We start from the raw sequence: 17,805 nt of genomic DNA on the forward strand, positions 1-17,805 counted from the left end.
TATTTCTGACTGATTCACCAAATGGAAAAAGCAGAACGCATGTCCAACAAAGCTCAATACCCAAAGAAAAATTTCAAAAAGAGCAGACTAAAACGCTTCTCTCAAACATATTGGTCAATTTTTTAAACAGGAATATGAAGGCAGAAATTCAATACCTGGTTTTTGTCCTACGAACTCAAAGAAATGGAAACACTTCAAATAGAACAGTAGGAAATAAATGAAATTAAGGGGCTGTATTGGATGTTTTTGTTTATCCTGAAATGTGAGATAGGTAAGAATTTGCATTATGGAGCATTATGAAAGTTCCCAAATTAACGACGTTTTTCTAGATAAATGGGTGCATCCAAACTCCACCAAAAAATTGATTAACATTGTTTAAAATTTGTAGAAGCAAAATATGACATTGTTATCTCTAGTAAAATTTTGAACTGATAACAAATTTCTTGAAATATGAGGCGCATGCAGAATTTTATTTAATTTAAATATTCTCAACAACAAAAAAACCAATATGAAAAATAGGCCAACCTGTCTTCAATCTTGACTACATCATGGCCTTAATAGTCACCATGAATTGAGAGATTATTCAAATCACTAGTAACATGGTGTGATGCCCCTAAGTCGGGATACCGGTTATCATCCCCGAACATGCCAACTTGGAGTAGAATCATATGCCTAAGGAGAGCTTTTTTAAGGTCAGGAAGTTGAGATTTAAGTTGTATCACTCTTGTTCCAGAGTGAACAACATATGATTGTTTCAATGTTGTCCATACATCATAAGATGAATTCAAACCAACTATTTGGCTATACATTGGCTGAATAAGAAAAAGACAATCCAATTCAATAATAACTTATTATGGGTCCTGTCTTATCCAATCTTAGAATAGACTCAACACTACAAGAAAAACGTTAATTAGCGACGAAAATTTGTGATGAATTATTTTCATCATAAATTTGGGACGGATTAGTTAGAGAAAATTAGCCATCCCTAAATAAAAAATTAGTGACAGATTAGTGACGAAAAAATTTTGTCACACAATCCGTCGTTAATTAGCGATGGCCAAATTTTGTCGCAAAATCAGTCGCTAATTAGCGATGAATTTGTGATGAAAAAATTTTGTTGCAAAAATTGTCACTAATTTTCGATTTAAACTGGCCCATTGTAAACACCTCGAATTTTCACTCACCTCCCCTTCACTTCCACACAGTCATCGCAACTAGTCTTTTGAAGTCTTCAAAGGGCAAAATGGTTAATTCTTGAGCCTGGACCTTACAAAAGTCCAAATTTTATCTACAATTCTCTAAATTTTCATATTTTGGCTCAAAATTCACCTCCAGTCACGAATTTTCAAAGTCTTATTCATATCAGGAGACTGAAATCTCCAATCTCTGAGTCAGAATTGTTAGGTTTTCTAGTCAGCAAGAAAGGGATAGAAGTAGATCCCGCTAAGGCCAAAGTCATCATCAACATGCCACCTCCGACTAATCTCAAAGAGTTGCGTAGCCTTCAAGGACGTATGTAATCAATTCGGTAATTTATATCCAATTTGGCCATGAGATGCGAGCCTTTTAATCATCTACTCAGAAAATGAGTAAAATTTGAATGGGGATCAGAGTGTCAGCAATCATTCGATCGTATCAAGAAATATATTCTCAATCCTTCTGTCTTGAAGCCGCCAGAATTGAGAAAACCCCTTTTGCTATACATCTCAGTTAATTAAGTTGTCTGCGGTGGATTCCTGACACAATATGAAGAAGGCAGTCTGATCGAGCATGCCATCTATTATGTGAGTAAGACTTTCATCAACTATGAGAAAAAATATTTTCAAATAGAAAAGACCTGCTTAGCCCTGGACTGGATGTGTCAGAAGTTGAGACACTACTTGCTGGCATCTGAAGTTAAGATCCTGTCAAAATTAAATCCTCTCAAGTACATTCTTAAACAACCCTTTCTCAGCGGGCATGTCGCCAAATGACAAATCCTACTAATGCAGTATGACTTGGAATATGTCTCTCAACAATCAATTAAAGGCCAAGAAATTGTGGATCAACTAGTTGATTTTCCTGTGGCATACAAAGTGAAAGCCGAAGATGACTTCCCCGATGAACAAATTTGCAATATTTAGCAATCGTCAATATGAAATTTATTCTTCGATGGTTCCAAAAATATAGCAGGAATAGGCATTAGGATCTTATTAATCACTCCAGAGAAAGAGGTGATTCTCTTTTCCCTCAAGCTTGATTTCCCATGCACCCATAATATGGCTGAGTATGAAGCTCTGATACAAGGCCTAAAAATTCTACAAAACTTCAATGTCAAGAAAGTGCATGCTTATGGCAACTCATTGCTCATCGTTAATCAAGTCCAAGCAGAATGGCAAGTAAAAGATCAAAAGTTGCTTACCTATCAAAAGATTGTCTATGCTCTTGCCAGCAGTTTTGAAGAGTTTCAACTTTTTCATATCAAGAAAGACTTCAATCAGATTGCAGATAGCTTAGCCAATCTAGGCTCCATTATGGCCTTCAAAAATGGAGAATCATGTCACTCTTTTGAAATTGGCAGACTTGATCAGTCTGCCTTTATCCCAGCAGAGCGGATCAATCAGGTTGAGCAAAAAAAGAAGCCTTGGTATTATAATATCAAAATTTTCATAGAGACTGGCGAATTTCCTCCAAAGCTTTCAAAGAAAGAACAACGAGCAATTCAGCGCATGTCTACTCGCTATTTCATTTTTGCAAATGTCTTCTATTGTCGTGGATTCAGTCCTGAGTATTCTAGATGCTTAGACGAAGATGAAGCCTAAGAAGTTGTGTGGGAAGCACACGTAGGCATTTGCGGTGGCCACATCGGCTACCAAACTCTTGTTAAACAGATCATCCGAGCAGGGTATTACTGGAAGACTATGCAACAGAACTACTATTACTTTATGAAGAAATGTGTGCAATGTCAGATATATGCACCTATTATCCATGCACCAGCAACATACTGGCAATCTGTCGTATCTTCATAGCCATTTTCTATGTGGGCCTTCGATGTCGTAGGCCCCATCACTCCTTCTGCATCAAATGGCCACAAGTATTTCCTTGCTGCAACTGAATACTTCACCAAATGGGTAAAAGTTGTCACTCTTCGTGCAGTGGAAGGATGGCACATGGTTTCATTTATCCATAAAAATATCCTTTGTCGCTTTGGCGTACCGCACAACATCGTGTCAGACAATGGCAGTCACTTCAAGAATGAAAGAATGAAAACTTTCTGCTCAAAGTTCAAGATTCATCATCATTTTTTTGCTCCTTACTATCCTCAAGAGAATGGTCAGGCAGAAGCCACCAATAAGATCTTAATTCGTATCTTAGAGCGAACAGTAAAAATAGGCCGTAATTGGCATGAAAAGATCCACGATGCACTCTAGGCATACCGAACTACCATTCGAACTCCAACAAATGCTACTCCATTAGAACTTGTCTATGGAACAAAAGTAGTATTGCCTCTGCATGTTCAGAAACCTACTCTGAAATTTGTATCACTTCTAGAATTACCTCTTGATCAATACCAACAGCAACGATTGGTATAACTCGATTTGCTCGATGAAAGAAGGCTAAAAACAGCGGAGCACGCTCAGTCCTACCATCAAAGGATAGCTTGGCAGTACGCCAAATCTGTCATAGAAAAAAGATTCAGAGTTAATGATCTAGTACTCAGATCCACAACTTATCTCAAGCATCGTCCCGGTGGCAAATGGTCGCCAAATTGGGAAGGCCCCTATGTCGTCAATGAAGCGTTACCTCGCAATTCATATCGGCTCATCAATGCTGATGGGGTAGAATTGCCAGATCCCATCAATGCCAGACATTTTAAAAAAATCTATGCTTGAAACACCTATTATTCCCTTTGTAATCTCCTTCAATAATGATCAAAATTCTCTCTTCCAATTACACTGAGGTATTTAAAATTTTTATCACTATTCAAAAATGTCTCATATGCAGGCAGGATAAATAAACCTCTCATTTTGCACACAGGTACACCCATGAGCGTTAACTTGCATTCATTTGCATTGACTCATATTCATTTGCATTCAAGTACATTGGTCAATGTTTAGGATAAGGGTTAACCTCGAAACCCCGGCAATCATTCCCATCACAAATCTCAAAAATTGCGAAAGTGCCAGTTAGTCATTAGCACTGATACATCTTCAAAATCCAGTGCTCGTACTGGTGCATTTCCAAAATCTTGTGCTCGTACTAGTACATTTTTAAAATCTAGTGCTCGTACTGGTGCATTTCCAAAATCCAGTGCTCGTATTGGTACATTTTCAAAATTCAGTGATCGTACTAATGCATTTCCAAAATCCAGTTCTCGTATTGGTACATTTTCAAAATCCAGTGCTTGTACTGGTGCATTTTCAAAATCCAGTGCTCGTACTGGTATATTTTCAAAATCCAGTACTCGTACTGGTGTATTTTTTAAAATCTAGTGCTCGTATTGGTATATTTTCAAAATCTAGTGCTCGTACTGGTGTATTTTGAAAAATCCAGTGCTCGTACTGATACATTTTAAAATTCAGTGCTCGTACTGGTGTATTTTTAAAGTTCAGTGCTCGTACTGGTATATTTTTAAAGTTCAGTGCTCGTACTAGTACATTTCCAAAATCCAGTGCTCGTATTAGTACATTTCCAAAATCCAGTGCTCGTGCTAGTATGTCTACGAAATCCAGTGCTCATACTGGTACTTTCCCAAAATCTAACCCTCGCATTAGTGTCTCATCAATCGCATCAGTCGATCTTTTAGGTTCAGTCTTCGTACGAACCTCTCACCAAAATTCAACTCCAAATTCGGACTGCCAGGTCAGCCAATTTCAAACCTTCAGGTTACCAATTCTATCTCAATCTTTAAGGCCCATGGGCCATGTTCGCCAATCATGGTCATGCATGGTTCGACCTTTGCGTCGGATACAGTCCGTCAATTGGCTCAATATCGATTTCAATCATTTTCTCTTGCGAGAAACCCTTGTTATAGGGAGAGTTCGAGGGAGCTTGTTCTTTTCGCACGCTATCACTCTTTGTTCACTTAGCCCCTTTTTAGGGAGAGTTAAAGGGACTCGTGTCTTTGTGAACCGTTTGCAAAATAATCTTTCAATTTCATACAAGGAACCCTTTTTATAGGAAGAGGCTCGACGGAGACTCGATTTCCTTGTGCCCCCCTTAATTTTCATACTAGGTCATTTCGTCATGAAGGACCCTCCTTTTTAGGGAGAGTGTGATGGACTCGCTCCCTCACGACCCAACTATCGACCTCACTTCTTTCGACCCTCTTTTCATAAGAGAAGCCTAGTGTTAGGGAGCTTTGACGAAAGCTTAATTTCTCTTCGAAAGTTCGTTTTACAAACACCTCCTCTTCAGGGAAGAGAGGAGTATTTTCCACTTCCCATTCAGGTAAGGGCTAAACCTGAACCTTCTCCTTTGGGGAAAGGAGAACGAAATTTTTGTCACAGAGAAATTAAGTTGAACTTCAAATGCTCTCTTTCACCATGGATTTCAGGAACATTTTGTCAATTTATTGTCAAACACTTGTTGATTTCAAAATCTTCATTGCACAAAACTTTACCTCAATTTACCTTCAACATTACTTCCAAAAGAGCAAAGCTTTTGCGGAAAAGAGATTCAAAATTCAAATTTTTTCTATTGGCCAACCAAAGGGATGAAGAATAAATCCTCGATATGGCCAAGCAAAAAAAATCAATATTATCACAAAGCCATAAGCGATTGATATTGATCATAGCTATGACACATATTTAAAGACCATTCTTGTAAAAATGAGGCAGTGGAAATATCCTGAGCGATAGAAAAAGAGAGAATTCACCCAATTCATATCTCCTCAAATCGCCAAAGCTGCAATTAAATATCTGCAAAAGGGATCTCTCAATCATCGTCAAGTTGAAGGCTGGTAAATGAGTTAGATCCCCGGGGCCAAAGAAGATTTGAATCATCTCCAAGATGAAGGAGTTTGTGACAGATCCTTCCAGGAAAAGTTCAGAGCACCATCAAGTTGAAGGCGAATGCGATGAACCTCTCGACAATCCCTAAAAGATATTTGATTTCTGCTATCATCAAAAGATCTGCAACCAATGAGCCAATATCATTAGTACATGTCCTGAAACAAAGAAGGCTCAGAACATCTTCAAGTTGAAGGAGTTTGTGACGTACCCTTCCCAACATAAAGAATGATGTAATAAGCTTCTCCTCAAAAACCCATAAGAGCTCAAAAGAGTGAAAAAGATGATCATGAGAAAGCACCAAGATATCAAACTATCAATTCTGCCAAGATTTTTTTTTTATTTTGTGAAATTCTATTATCAATAATCTTTCATAATTTTCTTTCGCAATGTTAATTCTTTCTTTCCTGCTCATATCAAGGAAATTGATAGCTTCCTTGAAGAAAGTCAGTCGCAAGCAATTTGAATTTGAATCTTGATTCTACGAAGTTAACCCGATTGGAGGTAATACTTCAGGTAAAAAAGAGGAAATATTTTTGCACCGATGTGCATCATTTTCAATCACTTTGAATCAACAATAATTTTCAACATTTGACAACATTTTTTAGCTATCTCGGCAGGAAGCGAGAGCTCGATGTTCGGTCTAACGCATCCTGACACCATTTCAATCCCTCTTTAGGACTTGATTACAGGAGTTTTCAAAATTTATTTTCTTCTTTTTTTATAATTTGAGCGCTCGGGCTCTCAGATTCGCACACTTCCCTGTGTTCTCCACTGTCCCGTCATAGACAACCCCATTTCGATTCAAGGTCGAACCAACAATCATTCTCTAGCAAAAGGCAACTAATTTCAAAAGCTGGCTTAGTCTCATCAATGAAACGCCCAAGATTAATCCCTTTTCAAGCTTGAGGGACCCTCATTTTCTTTTTTTTGCGAAACTCCTATTGGATTTATTGTGCGAAATTCTCTATGCATTTAAGATAGAACATCAATTTTGATAATTAAGTTAAGCTAAGCACTCTTTGATCATTGGTTCGATAACCCCTGGTGAAGGCGTCAGAAACAATCGAGCCTCGTACCGACAGGCGAGTCCTATGAATTTTTTCGCTATTTTGAAAACGAAGGCGAGTATTTTTAAAATAATTTTCAAACTTTAGTCGAGTTTGACTTCGAAATGATTCATCTCTCTCTCTCTCCTAGGAAAGGAAAAATTTTTGCGACCATAACACCCATCTAGGGCGCAGAATTCTCCCTCCCTCGCTCTCTCTCTCTCTCCCTCTCATTACCATAGTAGACGTCGGTGAAAGGTAACAAAAAGTGTTTTTTTTTATACAGGAATCGCCCAGGCTGAAATCGCCACCGACGGTCAGCCAAAGCAGTTGGCGGCAACGGTCGGTGGATGGCAACCAGTCATCGTCTTCTGCCGCTGTCTGTCGGCAGTTGCAATAGCCGTAAGCCTCCAAAACCCAAAATCCCCTATTTCCCCTTTTACTGCCTATAGACACAGCAACCGTTGGTGGCCTCCGACAACCGATCCTGAATGTTGTCGGTGACGGCCATCCATCGACAGCCAGTCGTTGAATGCATCGAGAAGGAAGATGGACGGAGCAGTGCCTTCTGTTATGGTCATAAGGAAAATAAGAGGTTCAATGGTATCTTAAAGATGTATGTTGGTGCTCATAATTTTCATAATTTAACAACACAAACAAAGGCAGAGGATCCATCGGCTAATCGCTATATTGTGTCATTTGAAGCCAGTGACGTTGTCGTCGTTGATGGTATTGATTTTGTAAAATGTGTAGTCGTGGGGCAGAGCTTCATGCTACATCAGATCCGCAAGATGATCGGGCTTGCTGTTGCAGTCATGTGAGGCTGCACTCCAGAGTCGTTGATAACAACAACTTTGAGGAGGTAGACTTCTGTTTGAATTTCAAATTTCATCCAGTTTTTTGTGTGATCAGTTCATACTGTCGATTTTGGTCTCTTTCTGGTTTTGCCATTTTAATTTTGCTTTCTAGTCTGTTGTTTTCTTTGAGAATTTAGTGAAATCGGTACTTACAGGAAATGCTAAAGTTTCATGTCCTTATTCTAGTGTTGTTGAAGCTTTCTGTTAGCAAATTTATTACAGAGAGCAGTTAGAGAAATTGATACTTTCGCTTAGCTATTCATGGATGCTATGATGCTCTTAGAGCTGATGACACCTTTTCATGATGTTTTCTTATATTCAACTGTGAATAATGTTGTACTTTCATTTGCCTTTGGTATCTTCAGGGATGTGAATATCAATGTTCCTACAACCCCTGAGTTGGGTTTTTTTCTGTATGAATGCCTGTATACTTCATATAATCAGAAGTGGGGAGATTCTCATGAGGAGTTGTCTTTGAAGGGATATGCTGAACAGGTGGAAGAATTCAAAATGAAGCATATATGTGCTCACATTGCATCAACTGAACGTAAGGAAGGAGTTGTAGCACTTTGGCTTCACTCTCTAAACCATTGTAAGTATCTTGATTTCCTAATGGAACATCCCAATGGAGATAATGATACTGAAGTAGGCATGCAATGTAAAAATGGTGCCACGAGTGAATTGGTCTGATATGATTGGTTGCCATGGCACATAAGTTTTGTTATTTCCAACTTTTCCTTCCAAAATGTGGATGGTATAAAAAGCTGCCATTTTTTTAGCAGGGAGCGTGTTCATCCTGTATTATTTATAAATGCTCACTACTCTATTAACATGATTCTTTTTTTTGAATGCTATACATTGCCAAGAATTGTTGCAAAGATGTTGAGAATCCAAATAGCAACCTAAAGTTCAGTTTATATCATACTGTGCAATTGTTTATGTTATATCTTATTAGAGACAAAATTACACAATCCACCAATCCTGTATTAAAAGAGACTTTATGATACTATGTTGTATTCTTATGTAGCATTGGATGCATACTGTAGGTATAACATAGAAGTAGGCCAGTTATTGAAATTGACCGTGATCACACATTTCATAGTGATTTTCCTTGCCAACATATGCACAAGAGCATTTTGATGGTACTCATGACTGTCGTTGCATCTAGAAACTTGGACCTCCTTTTGCACTCAAACATAACGTAGAAAGGCCTTCATTGCAAACACTATGTAGTCAAAAGCGCTAGGCGGTTCCTAGTCGGTAGACCCCTAAAAATCCACAACCATTTACTTGTTCTTGATTCTCTTTGTGGATTTTGCATTACTCAAATTAGCTTTCTCTTTTAAAACTTGAATGGGTGTTGTATGCATTCATTTTCATGCTATTATTGCGTAGGTGTGGGGGGCTTAACTGGGGGGCTCAACTGGCACGATACAATTATATATTGGTTATCAGGTCAGGAGGAAGCCTAAAATGGAATGATGAGCAGTTCTGAAGTAAATCTGCTTGTACATATTTCAAACAATTTGTTTAATTTTTTTTTAATTTTGTGACGGATTAGCGATGGATAATATATGTCGCTAATTGGTCGATAAAATAGCAACAGATTAGTGACGGATATGTATCCGTCGCAAAACCAAAACTGTGCTTATTTAGCGACGAACTCATGATGAATCATGTTCGTCGCTAATTAACGATGAATTAGTGACAGATAAGTTCTGTAGCTAATTAGCCACTAAGAATATGCGACAGACGCTATCCATCACTAATTCGATTTAGCAACAAATTTACGATGGATAGCATCCATCGCTAATCCACATTTTTCTTGTAGTGTTCTCTTTGAGCTTTGAGCTCCATAGTGTTCTCTTTGAGCGTTGAGGAGGTGATTTAGAGCCATCAACGAACCCTATAAGATCGTTGAGCACCACTCTCCCATAAATGATAACTGTCGACGTTCATAAAAGATAATTGTCTGCATTGAGCTTAATTGAAAAAAGAAAGTGGTGCAAAAGAGGAGCCATACCGAATACCTGAGAAGTTGCAGATAAACTTGATGCCATGAATATATTCAAACACGATGAGCTTTGGACACCAACCTGGTGTGCTCTGATACCATAAAAGCATGAGAGACTAAGGAAAGCAAACACAAACACACTCAAACACATGCAAAGATTTACATGGTTTTTGGTCAGGTGTGACCTACTTCCACAGATAATTCTCTCTCAATGAATAAGAGGAGAGGAGTTCTTCTATTTATGTTTTCATATTATATGTTTGGCAAAGACAATCGTGTTGGATTAACCACCACGTAAAACGTGGTGGTTATCCACGATGTGGAAACACCCCACATCAAGGAATGATCCATCCCGATAAACTGGCATAGATAAAGGGGGAACGGTTATGCAAACCGTTCCCATCCTATGCCTATATATACAGGGTTTCATAAGCAACCCGTGAAAGTGAAAAAACACAGTGCAAAACTGTGAGAAAAACAGTAAAGGGAGGGAAGAAGGTCAACTCACTGTCTGCATTCAGAAGCCTGCACTTGTGGTGACTGCAAATCGGCTGAGTTGAAGATCGCCCTTCTCCGGCAAACGTCCTCCGCCCTTCGGAAATGGCCGCCTCAGGTATGCTGTTGCATTCTGTATGTTTTGCTTTTGCAGGGGCTCTGATAGATCTGGTGTTTGCTGAGACGCCGACGACTCCGGGCCGACGGTGGAAACCCCGACGGACCCAACAATGGGTTATGGGCCCACACCCCGCATCCGCTGCGGGGTGTGCCTTTTTGGTTGTCCAGCAAAGCAGGTCACCGTAGGGTGACACTGCTGCAGGTCGCCGGAAGCCGGCGACTATCGCCGTTGGGCAAAAAACAGGCAGATCAAATAAAAAAATCTTGTGTTTTGGGGGTTTTTTCTGTCGGCGAGGACACCGTCGGCGTTTCCCTTCTCCATCCGCCATTAAAAAGCTGCAAGAACCGTCGTCGATGACTATTGAGTCGCCGGATTTTTGAAAAGGCTTCTGCGGTTTTTCCCGTTTTCGCCGGCGGATGGCTGATTTTGCCGGAGAAGAAACGCCATCAGGAGCGACGTCGAGGGTCGCCGGCAGGTGACGTTGGTCGTCGGCAGGCGGTGTGGGTCGCCGGCAGGCGGCGGTCTCTCTCTGCATCTGGAGTAGATAGAACGAAATGGGGTTTTCTGAAACCCTATTTCGTGTTTCAGATTATTTTAAACCTATTTTGGTTTTTCGGGTCCTGTTTTAGATCCGAACCAGCCCCACCCGAACCGATCCATAAGGCTCCCAGGATTGGATCTGGGATTCGGGTGGGGACCTGCTCTGGTCTGACCCAGGTCTGACCCGGATAAAGTAAACACCGGGTCAGACCCCGATCCAGTACGTACCGGGTCCGACCCCGATAAGGTAAATATCAGGTCAGACCCGGATCCAATACGTACCGGGCTGACCCGGATAAGGCAAATATCGGGTCTGACCCGGATCCGATTAAACTCTGGGCTAGATCCGGATCTGCTAGCTACCGGGTCTGACCCGGATGCAGTTGTTATCAGGTCTGACCCGGATCCAATAATACCGGGTTCGACCCAGATCCAGTTACAAACCGGGTCTGACCCGTATCCAGATATTACCGGGTCCGACCCGGATTCGGGTCCGACCCGGATTCGGTTCCAACCGGGTACGATCCAGATATTACCGGGGCCGACCCGGATCCGGTTATAGTCGGGTCTGACCTGAATCCAGTAGGGTCCAGGCATTATTTGGCCTTAACCGGATCAGGGACTAATTCGGCCTCCTTCTGGGATCGGTTTAGAGCCGTTTTTGACCGGTTCCTTCCAGTTTCTCACTGATTCCAAGATGCTAAGACCCTGTTTTCTTAAATATAAGAAAATACAGGGATTTTGGCATACGATTATAGGGTTTTTATAAACTTTTGTCCATACTTGACCCGATTCATAAGGTTCAGAACCGGTTCGGACCCTTGGATGACCGGTTCAAAGCTGTTTCAGACCGGTTCAGAGTGCTTTCAAACTGGTTCTTGCCTGAGAACCCAAGGTTTTACCCATTTAAGTTTGGCTTGGGTTATTGCTCATGCATTTATTTGTAATTATGCATATATAAATGTGTATATAATATTGGCATCAAGGATAGATAGATAACTTAGTGTATTCATGTCACCAAAGTGACTGAATACATGTATGTTGTCAAAATGTTGTACTATCATATGGTTTTAGCCAATATTATTGTTGTACTTATATTCATGAAACGATAAACGACCCAAAGGTAGTTTTATCATGTTTGAATTTAAGTGGGGTAAAATAAGGTAAATGTTTTGAGATACATCACACATGTGTATCCAAAGGTACCTTGTGTTGATGGTCAAACTTCACAAGAACTTTAGTTTTACTGAATATGGTCGGTAGGCGAAGTGGTTTCGCGTGTCGGAGCTCTTACCAAAGTAGGACTCTGATGACCCCCTTCACTCGCCTGGAAAGAAGCATATCAAGGGCCTTTATTCTTTTGTTTTTTCTATTAAAGTTTAGTCTCGTATGAATGCTTCTTGATACGTGTCTTTTGTCATGCAGTTTCTAGTTCTGTGATTTTAGATGGCTCTAGCTCTATACCTTTTCTTGATGGATCTAATTTTAGTGATTAGAAAGAAACTGTTCTTTTTGCATTAGGATATATGGATCTAGATCTGACCCTAAGGATAGATGAACTTGCTGCCCTCACTGATCAGAGCACTGCTGATCAAATGATTGCTTTTGAGAAGTGGGACCGCTCGAATATGCTTAGCTTGTTGCTTTTGCAATCTAAAGTAGCTAAGAACATTCGTAGTGTTATCCCACAATGCAGAACAGTGAGAAAATTCATGAATGCCATTGAGGCAAAGTTTGTGAGTTCAAACAAGGTCAGAGCCAGTACCCTGATGTCAAAACCCATATCTATGAAATATACTAGAGGGGGGAACATTCGCCAGCATATTTTGGAGATGAGGAACATAGCATCTCAGCTGAATGACATGAAGCTCACCATCTCTGATTCTTTCATAGTGCATTTAGTCCTAACATCCTTACCCTTGGAATACGAACCTTTCAAAATCTCGTACAACACACATAATGATGAATGGACATTTAATGAACTCATGTCCAAGTGTGTTGAAGAAGAAGAGAGGATGAAAGGTGAGAATGTGTAGAGTGCACATATGACTTCTCATACGTCCAAGGTAGGACTAAGGAAGAATGCATTTAAGAGAAATGCTAGGAAGAAGCCAACTAGGGATAAGTCATCCCAAGACAAGCAATCCAACTCTGCAACCATAAAGTGCTTCTTTTGCAACAAGAATGGACATATAAAGGCAGATTGCATAAAGTACAAGAAGTGGTTGGAAAAGAGAGGTAATTTGTCATTTGTTTCTCATGAATGTAATTTATTATATATTCTTGAAAATAGCTGATAATAAATCTTACGCGCTTTGGCATCGAAGGTTGGGTCATATTTTTGAAAAGAGAATAAAGAGACTGGTAAATGAAGGGATCTTGAAATCTCTAGATTTTACCGACAATGACCCATGTGTTGATTGCATAAAGGCTAAGCATACAAACACATATAAAGAGGGTGTCAAACGAAGCAGTGAGATATTGGAGATAGTCCATACGAATGTATGTGGACTGTTTTCCCCCTGTTACACAGGCGAAAAATATTTCGTCACCTTTATTAATGACTATTCACGGTATATGTATCTCTACTTGATCTTTGAAAAATCTGATGTTTTTCAGATGTTTAAGAAATTTAAGAAATTTAAGAAAGAAGTAGAGAAACAAACCAATAAGGTTATTAAGATAGTCAGGTCTGATAGAAGTGACAAATATTATGGTAGATTTACTGAGATGGGACAAAGGGAAGGACCTTTAGCGCGATTTCTCATAAAGGAAGGCATTGTGTCTCAATATACCATGCCTGATAGTGCCCATCAGAATGGTGTAGCTGAAACGAGAAATCGTACGCTTAAAGAAATGGTCAGAGCTATGTTGAATTATTCAACACTTCCCATAAAGTTGTGGGGTGAAGCCTTAAGGACTGTTGTGCATATTTTGAATAAGGTTCCTACGAAATCTGTGCCTAAAACTCCTTACGAGCTGTGGACAGGTAGGAAACCATCATTGTCTTATATGCACATATGGGGATGTTCTGCAGAGGCTAAACTGTATAACCCCCACATTAAAGCCTTTGATCCAAGAACAACCAGTGGATATTTCATTGGTTATCCAGAAAGATCAAAAGGGTATAGGTTTTATTGTCCATCTCACTCACCATAGATTGTTGAAACGGATAAAGCAAAATTCCTAGAAGATGGTTCAGTAGCATTGAGTGCACTTCAAAGCCTTGGTTTTGAGGAAATACAGGATCCAGTTTCGTCACCTATTAAAGAAAACATCGAAAGATACCACATTGTTATTCTTAATGATGGTGTGGTTGATCATTCGATTGTTAATGCACAAATCCAAAGTGAACCAATTGTGGACAATGCGGAAGAGCATGAACAGGATGATCAGGTTCAATCTGAGCCTAAGGAACGACCTGTTTGGAGATCCACAAGGATTAGGAGATCTGCCATACATCCTGATTATGTGGTGTACCTTCAGGAGCCTGGTGATTTCATAGATATGAATGATGACCCGTTGACTTTTATAGAAGTTGTTGAAAGCAAACAATCTTCGCACTGGATAAAAGCCATGAAAGAAGAGTTAGACTCTATGGCTAAAAATCAAGTGTGGGATCTTATCGCGTTACCTAAAGGAGTAAAGCCCGTAGGGTGTAAATGGGTCTTTAAGACGAAGAAGGACTCCAAAGGTAACATAGAGAGACATAAAGCTAGATTGGTTGCTAAAGAATTCACCCAGATGAAGGGCATTGATTATAATGAAACATTTTCTCCTGTCTCAACTAAGGAGTCAATGAGAATAATCTTGGCCCTCGTAGCTCATTATGACTTAGAGCTACATCAGATGGATGTGAAAACAACGTTCCTCAACGGGGATCTGAATGAAGAGGTATACATGGAACAACCTCTTGGTTTCTCTGAAAATGATTGTTTAGTTTGCAAGCTTAACAAATCAATATATGGACTTAAACAGGCCTCCCGACAGTGGTATATTAAATTTTCCCAAGTCATTGTGACTTTCGGGTTTACAGAAAACATTATTGATCAATGTATATACCTTAAGGAAAGTGGGAGTAAGTTCATTATATTGATGTTGTACGTGGATGACATCTTACTTGCAACCAACGATATAAAGTTGCTTTCAGAGACAAAACAATTTCTTGCATCACATTTTGATATGAAATATATGGGTGAGGTTGCTTACGTTCTTGGCATAGAGATTCGTCGAGACTGAGCAAAAGGGTTTTTAGGCCTCTTCCAAAGATCCTATATAGAAAAGGTGTTAAAGCGATATGGGATGAAAAATTGTTCTCCTAGTTTTACACGTATATCAAAAGGTGATAAGCTGAGCCTAGAGGATTGTCCACATAACGACATTGACAAAGCACAGATATGTGCTTATCCATATACATCAGTTGTTGGCAGCTTGCAGTACGCGTAGACATGTTCTCGACCAGATATTTCTTTTGCAGTAGGGGTACTTGGCAGATTTCAGTCTAACCCAGGTTTACCCCATTGGAAGGTTGCCAAGAAAGTCTTGCGGTACTTGCAAGGGACAAAAGACTATATGTTAACGTATCATAAAGTTGATCACCTCGAGGTCATTGGTTACTCAGATGCGGATTTAGGAGGATGTTTTGATAGTAGAAAGTCTACTACTGGGTACGTCTTCTTACTTGCTGGGGGCGCGATCTCTTAGAGGAGTGGGAAGCAGACGACCACTACTGCCCACACCATGAAAGCAGAATTCATAGCATTGTACGAGACTACTTCGCAGGCTATATGGTTAAAGAACTTCATATCACAGTTAAAGGTGGTCGATTCCATTGAGAAGTCACTCAAGGTCTACTGTGATAATGAAGTTGCAGTGTCCTTTTCGAACAACAACAAAAGTAATACGTCATGCAAGCATATGAAATTGAAGTATTTTGTTGTTAAAGAAAAGATAGAGAATCATTTAGTGCATATTGTCAATGTTGGTACAAAAGAGATGATCGTTGGTCCTCTTACTAAAGGGCTAGCATCAGGATTATATTCCGAACATGTAATGAGGATGAGATTGTTAAACTCTTTTTGACATATGCACATAAATAAAGTGATCACTTTCAGTTTTTGATTCTCATTATGATTGTTGTTAATCTCATAAGGATTAGAGATTCAACTAAGGACCTATAGAATAGAATAATAAAGGTCATTACATTCATCAAGTTATTCCCATAAGGTTTTCTGGTTAAAGAGTTTATCGTCGGATCAAGTGGGAGAATGTTGGATTAACCACCACGTAAAACGTGGTGGTTATCCACGATGTGGAAACACCCCACATCAAGGAATGATCCATCCCGATAAACTGACATAGATAAAGGGGGAACGGTTATGCAAACCGTTCTCATCCTATGCCTATATATACAGGGTTTCATAAGAAACCCGTGAAAGTGAAAAAACACAGTGCAAAACTGTGAGAAAAACAGTAAAGGAAGGGAAGAAGGTCGATTCACCGTCTGCATTCGGAAGCATGCGCTTGTGGTGACTGTAGACCGGCTGAGTTGAAGATCGCCCTTCTTCGGCAAACGTCCTTCACCCTCCAGAAATGGCCGCCTCATGTATGCTGCTGCATTCTGTATGTTTTGCTTTTGCAGGGGTCTGATGGATCTGGTGTTTGCTAAGACGCCGGCGGCTCCGGGCCGACGGTGAAAACCCCGATGGACCCAACAAATCGCACTTGCTCTGCTTGTACTTTTTTAAACAGAGAAAGCTGGGGTTAGGCAGTTATACAACCATACCATTTGGTTAGAACTTGCAACATCTCAACACAAGGTGACGTGCACTAACTGCTCCTGCCAAACAAGAGAAACCCCGTTGATTCTGCCTGTTATGGTCATTGTTTTGACAGCGTAAAACTCAACTCCAAGGGCTTACTACTTTCCCCCAGTTCTGCAAGAGGTGATGCTCATGAAATTTGAACCTAAACCACCCGCCTAATGCCTAAGCTCCGTCCCACCAAGCCAAACTCGCTGGCATAAGGCTCTTAATATCATAAATATCCGGCGTTAGACCACTTCCTAACGAGCGAAAAAGAAAGGGTGATTTCGTTTATGATAGCAGATCACGATCATAATGTCAAACTAAATGAAACCACGCAGCAGATCGATCCCAACAAATAGAAAACTGCAAAACCATCCACACACACACACACACACACACACAGAGAGAGAGAGAGATTTCCTTAATAGATCTGTTCCGTTCAATATACACATGTACTTCAATTCACTACCTAAAATCAACAAATATCATCGATCATCTGGCTATTTGGTTGTTCACCCATCAAGGACTAAAGAAGGGAAAGAGAAGGAGACAGAGTTGAGTAGAGAATTTTAGGGAAGGGGGCTGTTTTTTCTGACTGACAAGGAGACGGGAATGGGGCGACCTGTGCCGGTGCCGCCGCAGCTGCTGCAGGCCCTCATGCCGGAGCCGGCGCACGTCCTGCATCCGACGTCCCCATCAGACCAGCGGCCGCAGAGGCAGCTGACGCGTCCCGTGCCGTTGCAGCTGGCACACCGAGGCCGCCACCCTCCGGCCATGGGCTTCTGATCCATCGCCGACTTCACCAGCATGGCTCCGGCCACCACCCCCAACCCCGTCGCCAACTGTGTCAAGACGATCGGCTCCATCCTTGGCTACCACAGAGAGAGAGAGAGAGAGAGAGAGAGAGAGAGAGAGGAATGAAGGGATCTTGC

At 40.5% G+C, this 17,805-nt stretch overlaps 1 protein-coding gene across 1 annotated transcript; it reads right to left on the bottom strand.

Annotated features, from left to right (window-relative positions):
- Window positions 1–17,442: 17,442 nt before the first annotated feature.
- LOC149851402 (uncharacterized) lies at window positions 17,443–17,782 on the bottom strand. Its single transcript, XM_090008357.1, has one exon. It carries the CDS (start codon window positions 17,737–17,739, stop codon window positions 17,443–17,445), a length of 297 nt encoding a protein of 98 aa, XP_089864483.1. The 5' UTR covers window positions 17,740–17,782.
- Window positions 17,783–17,805: the final 23 nt, after the last annotated feature.

Source organism: Nuphar pumila, chromosome 1 (genome assembly GCF_984573655.1).
Source record: "Nuphar pumila chromosome 1, dmNupPumi1.hap1.1, whole genome shotgun sequence".
In the NCBI taxonomy this organism is placed as follows: domain Eukaryota; kingdom Viridiplantae; phylum Streptophyta; class Magnoliopsida; order Nymphaeales; family Nymphaeaceae; genus Nuphar; species Nuphar pumila.

What these genes read in the sequence shown, in the direction of transcription:
- LOC149851402 (XM_090008357.1), bottom strand. Translation starts at nt 17,739, where the DNA reads ATGGAGCCGATCGTCTTGACACAGTTGGCGACGGGGTTGGGGGTGGTG.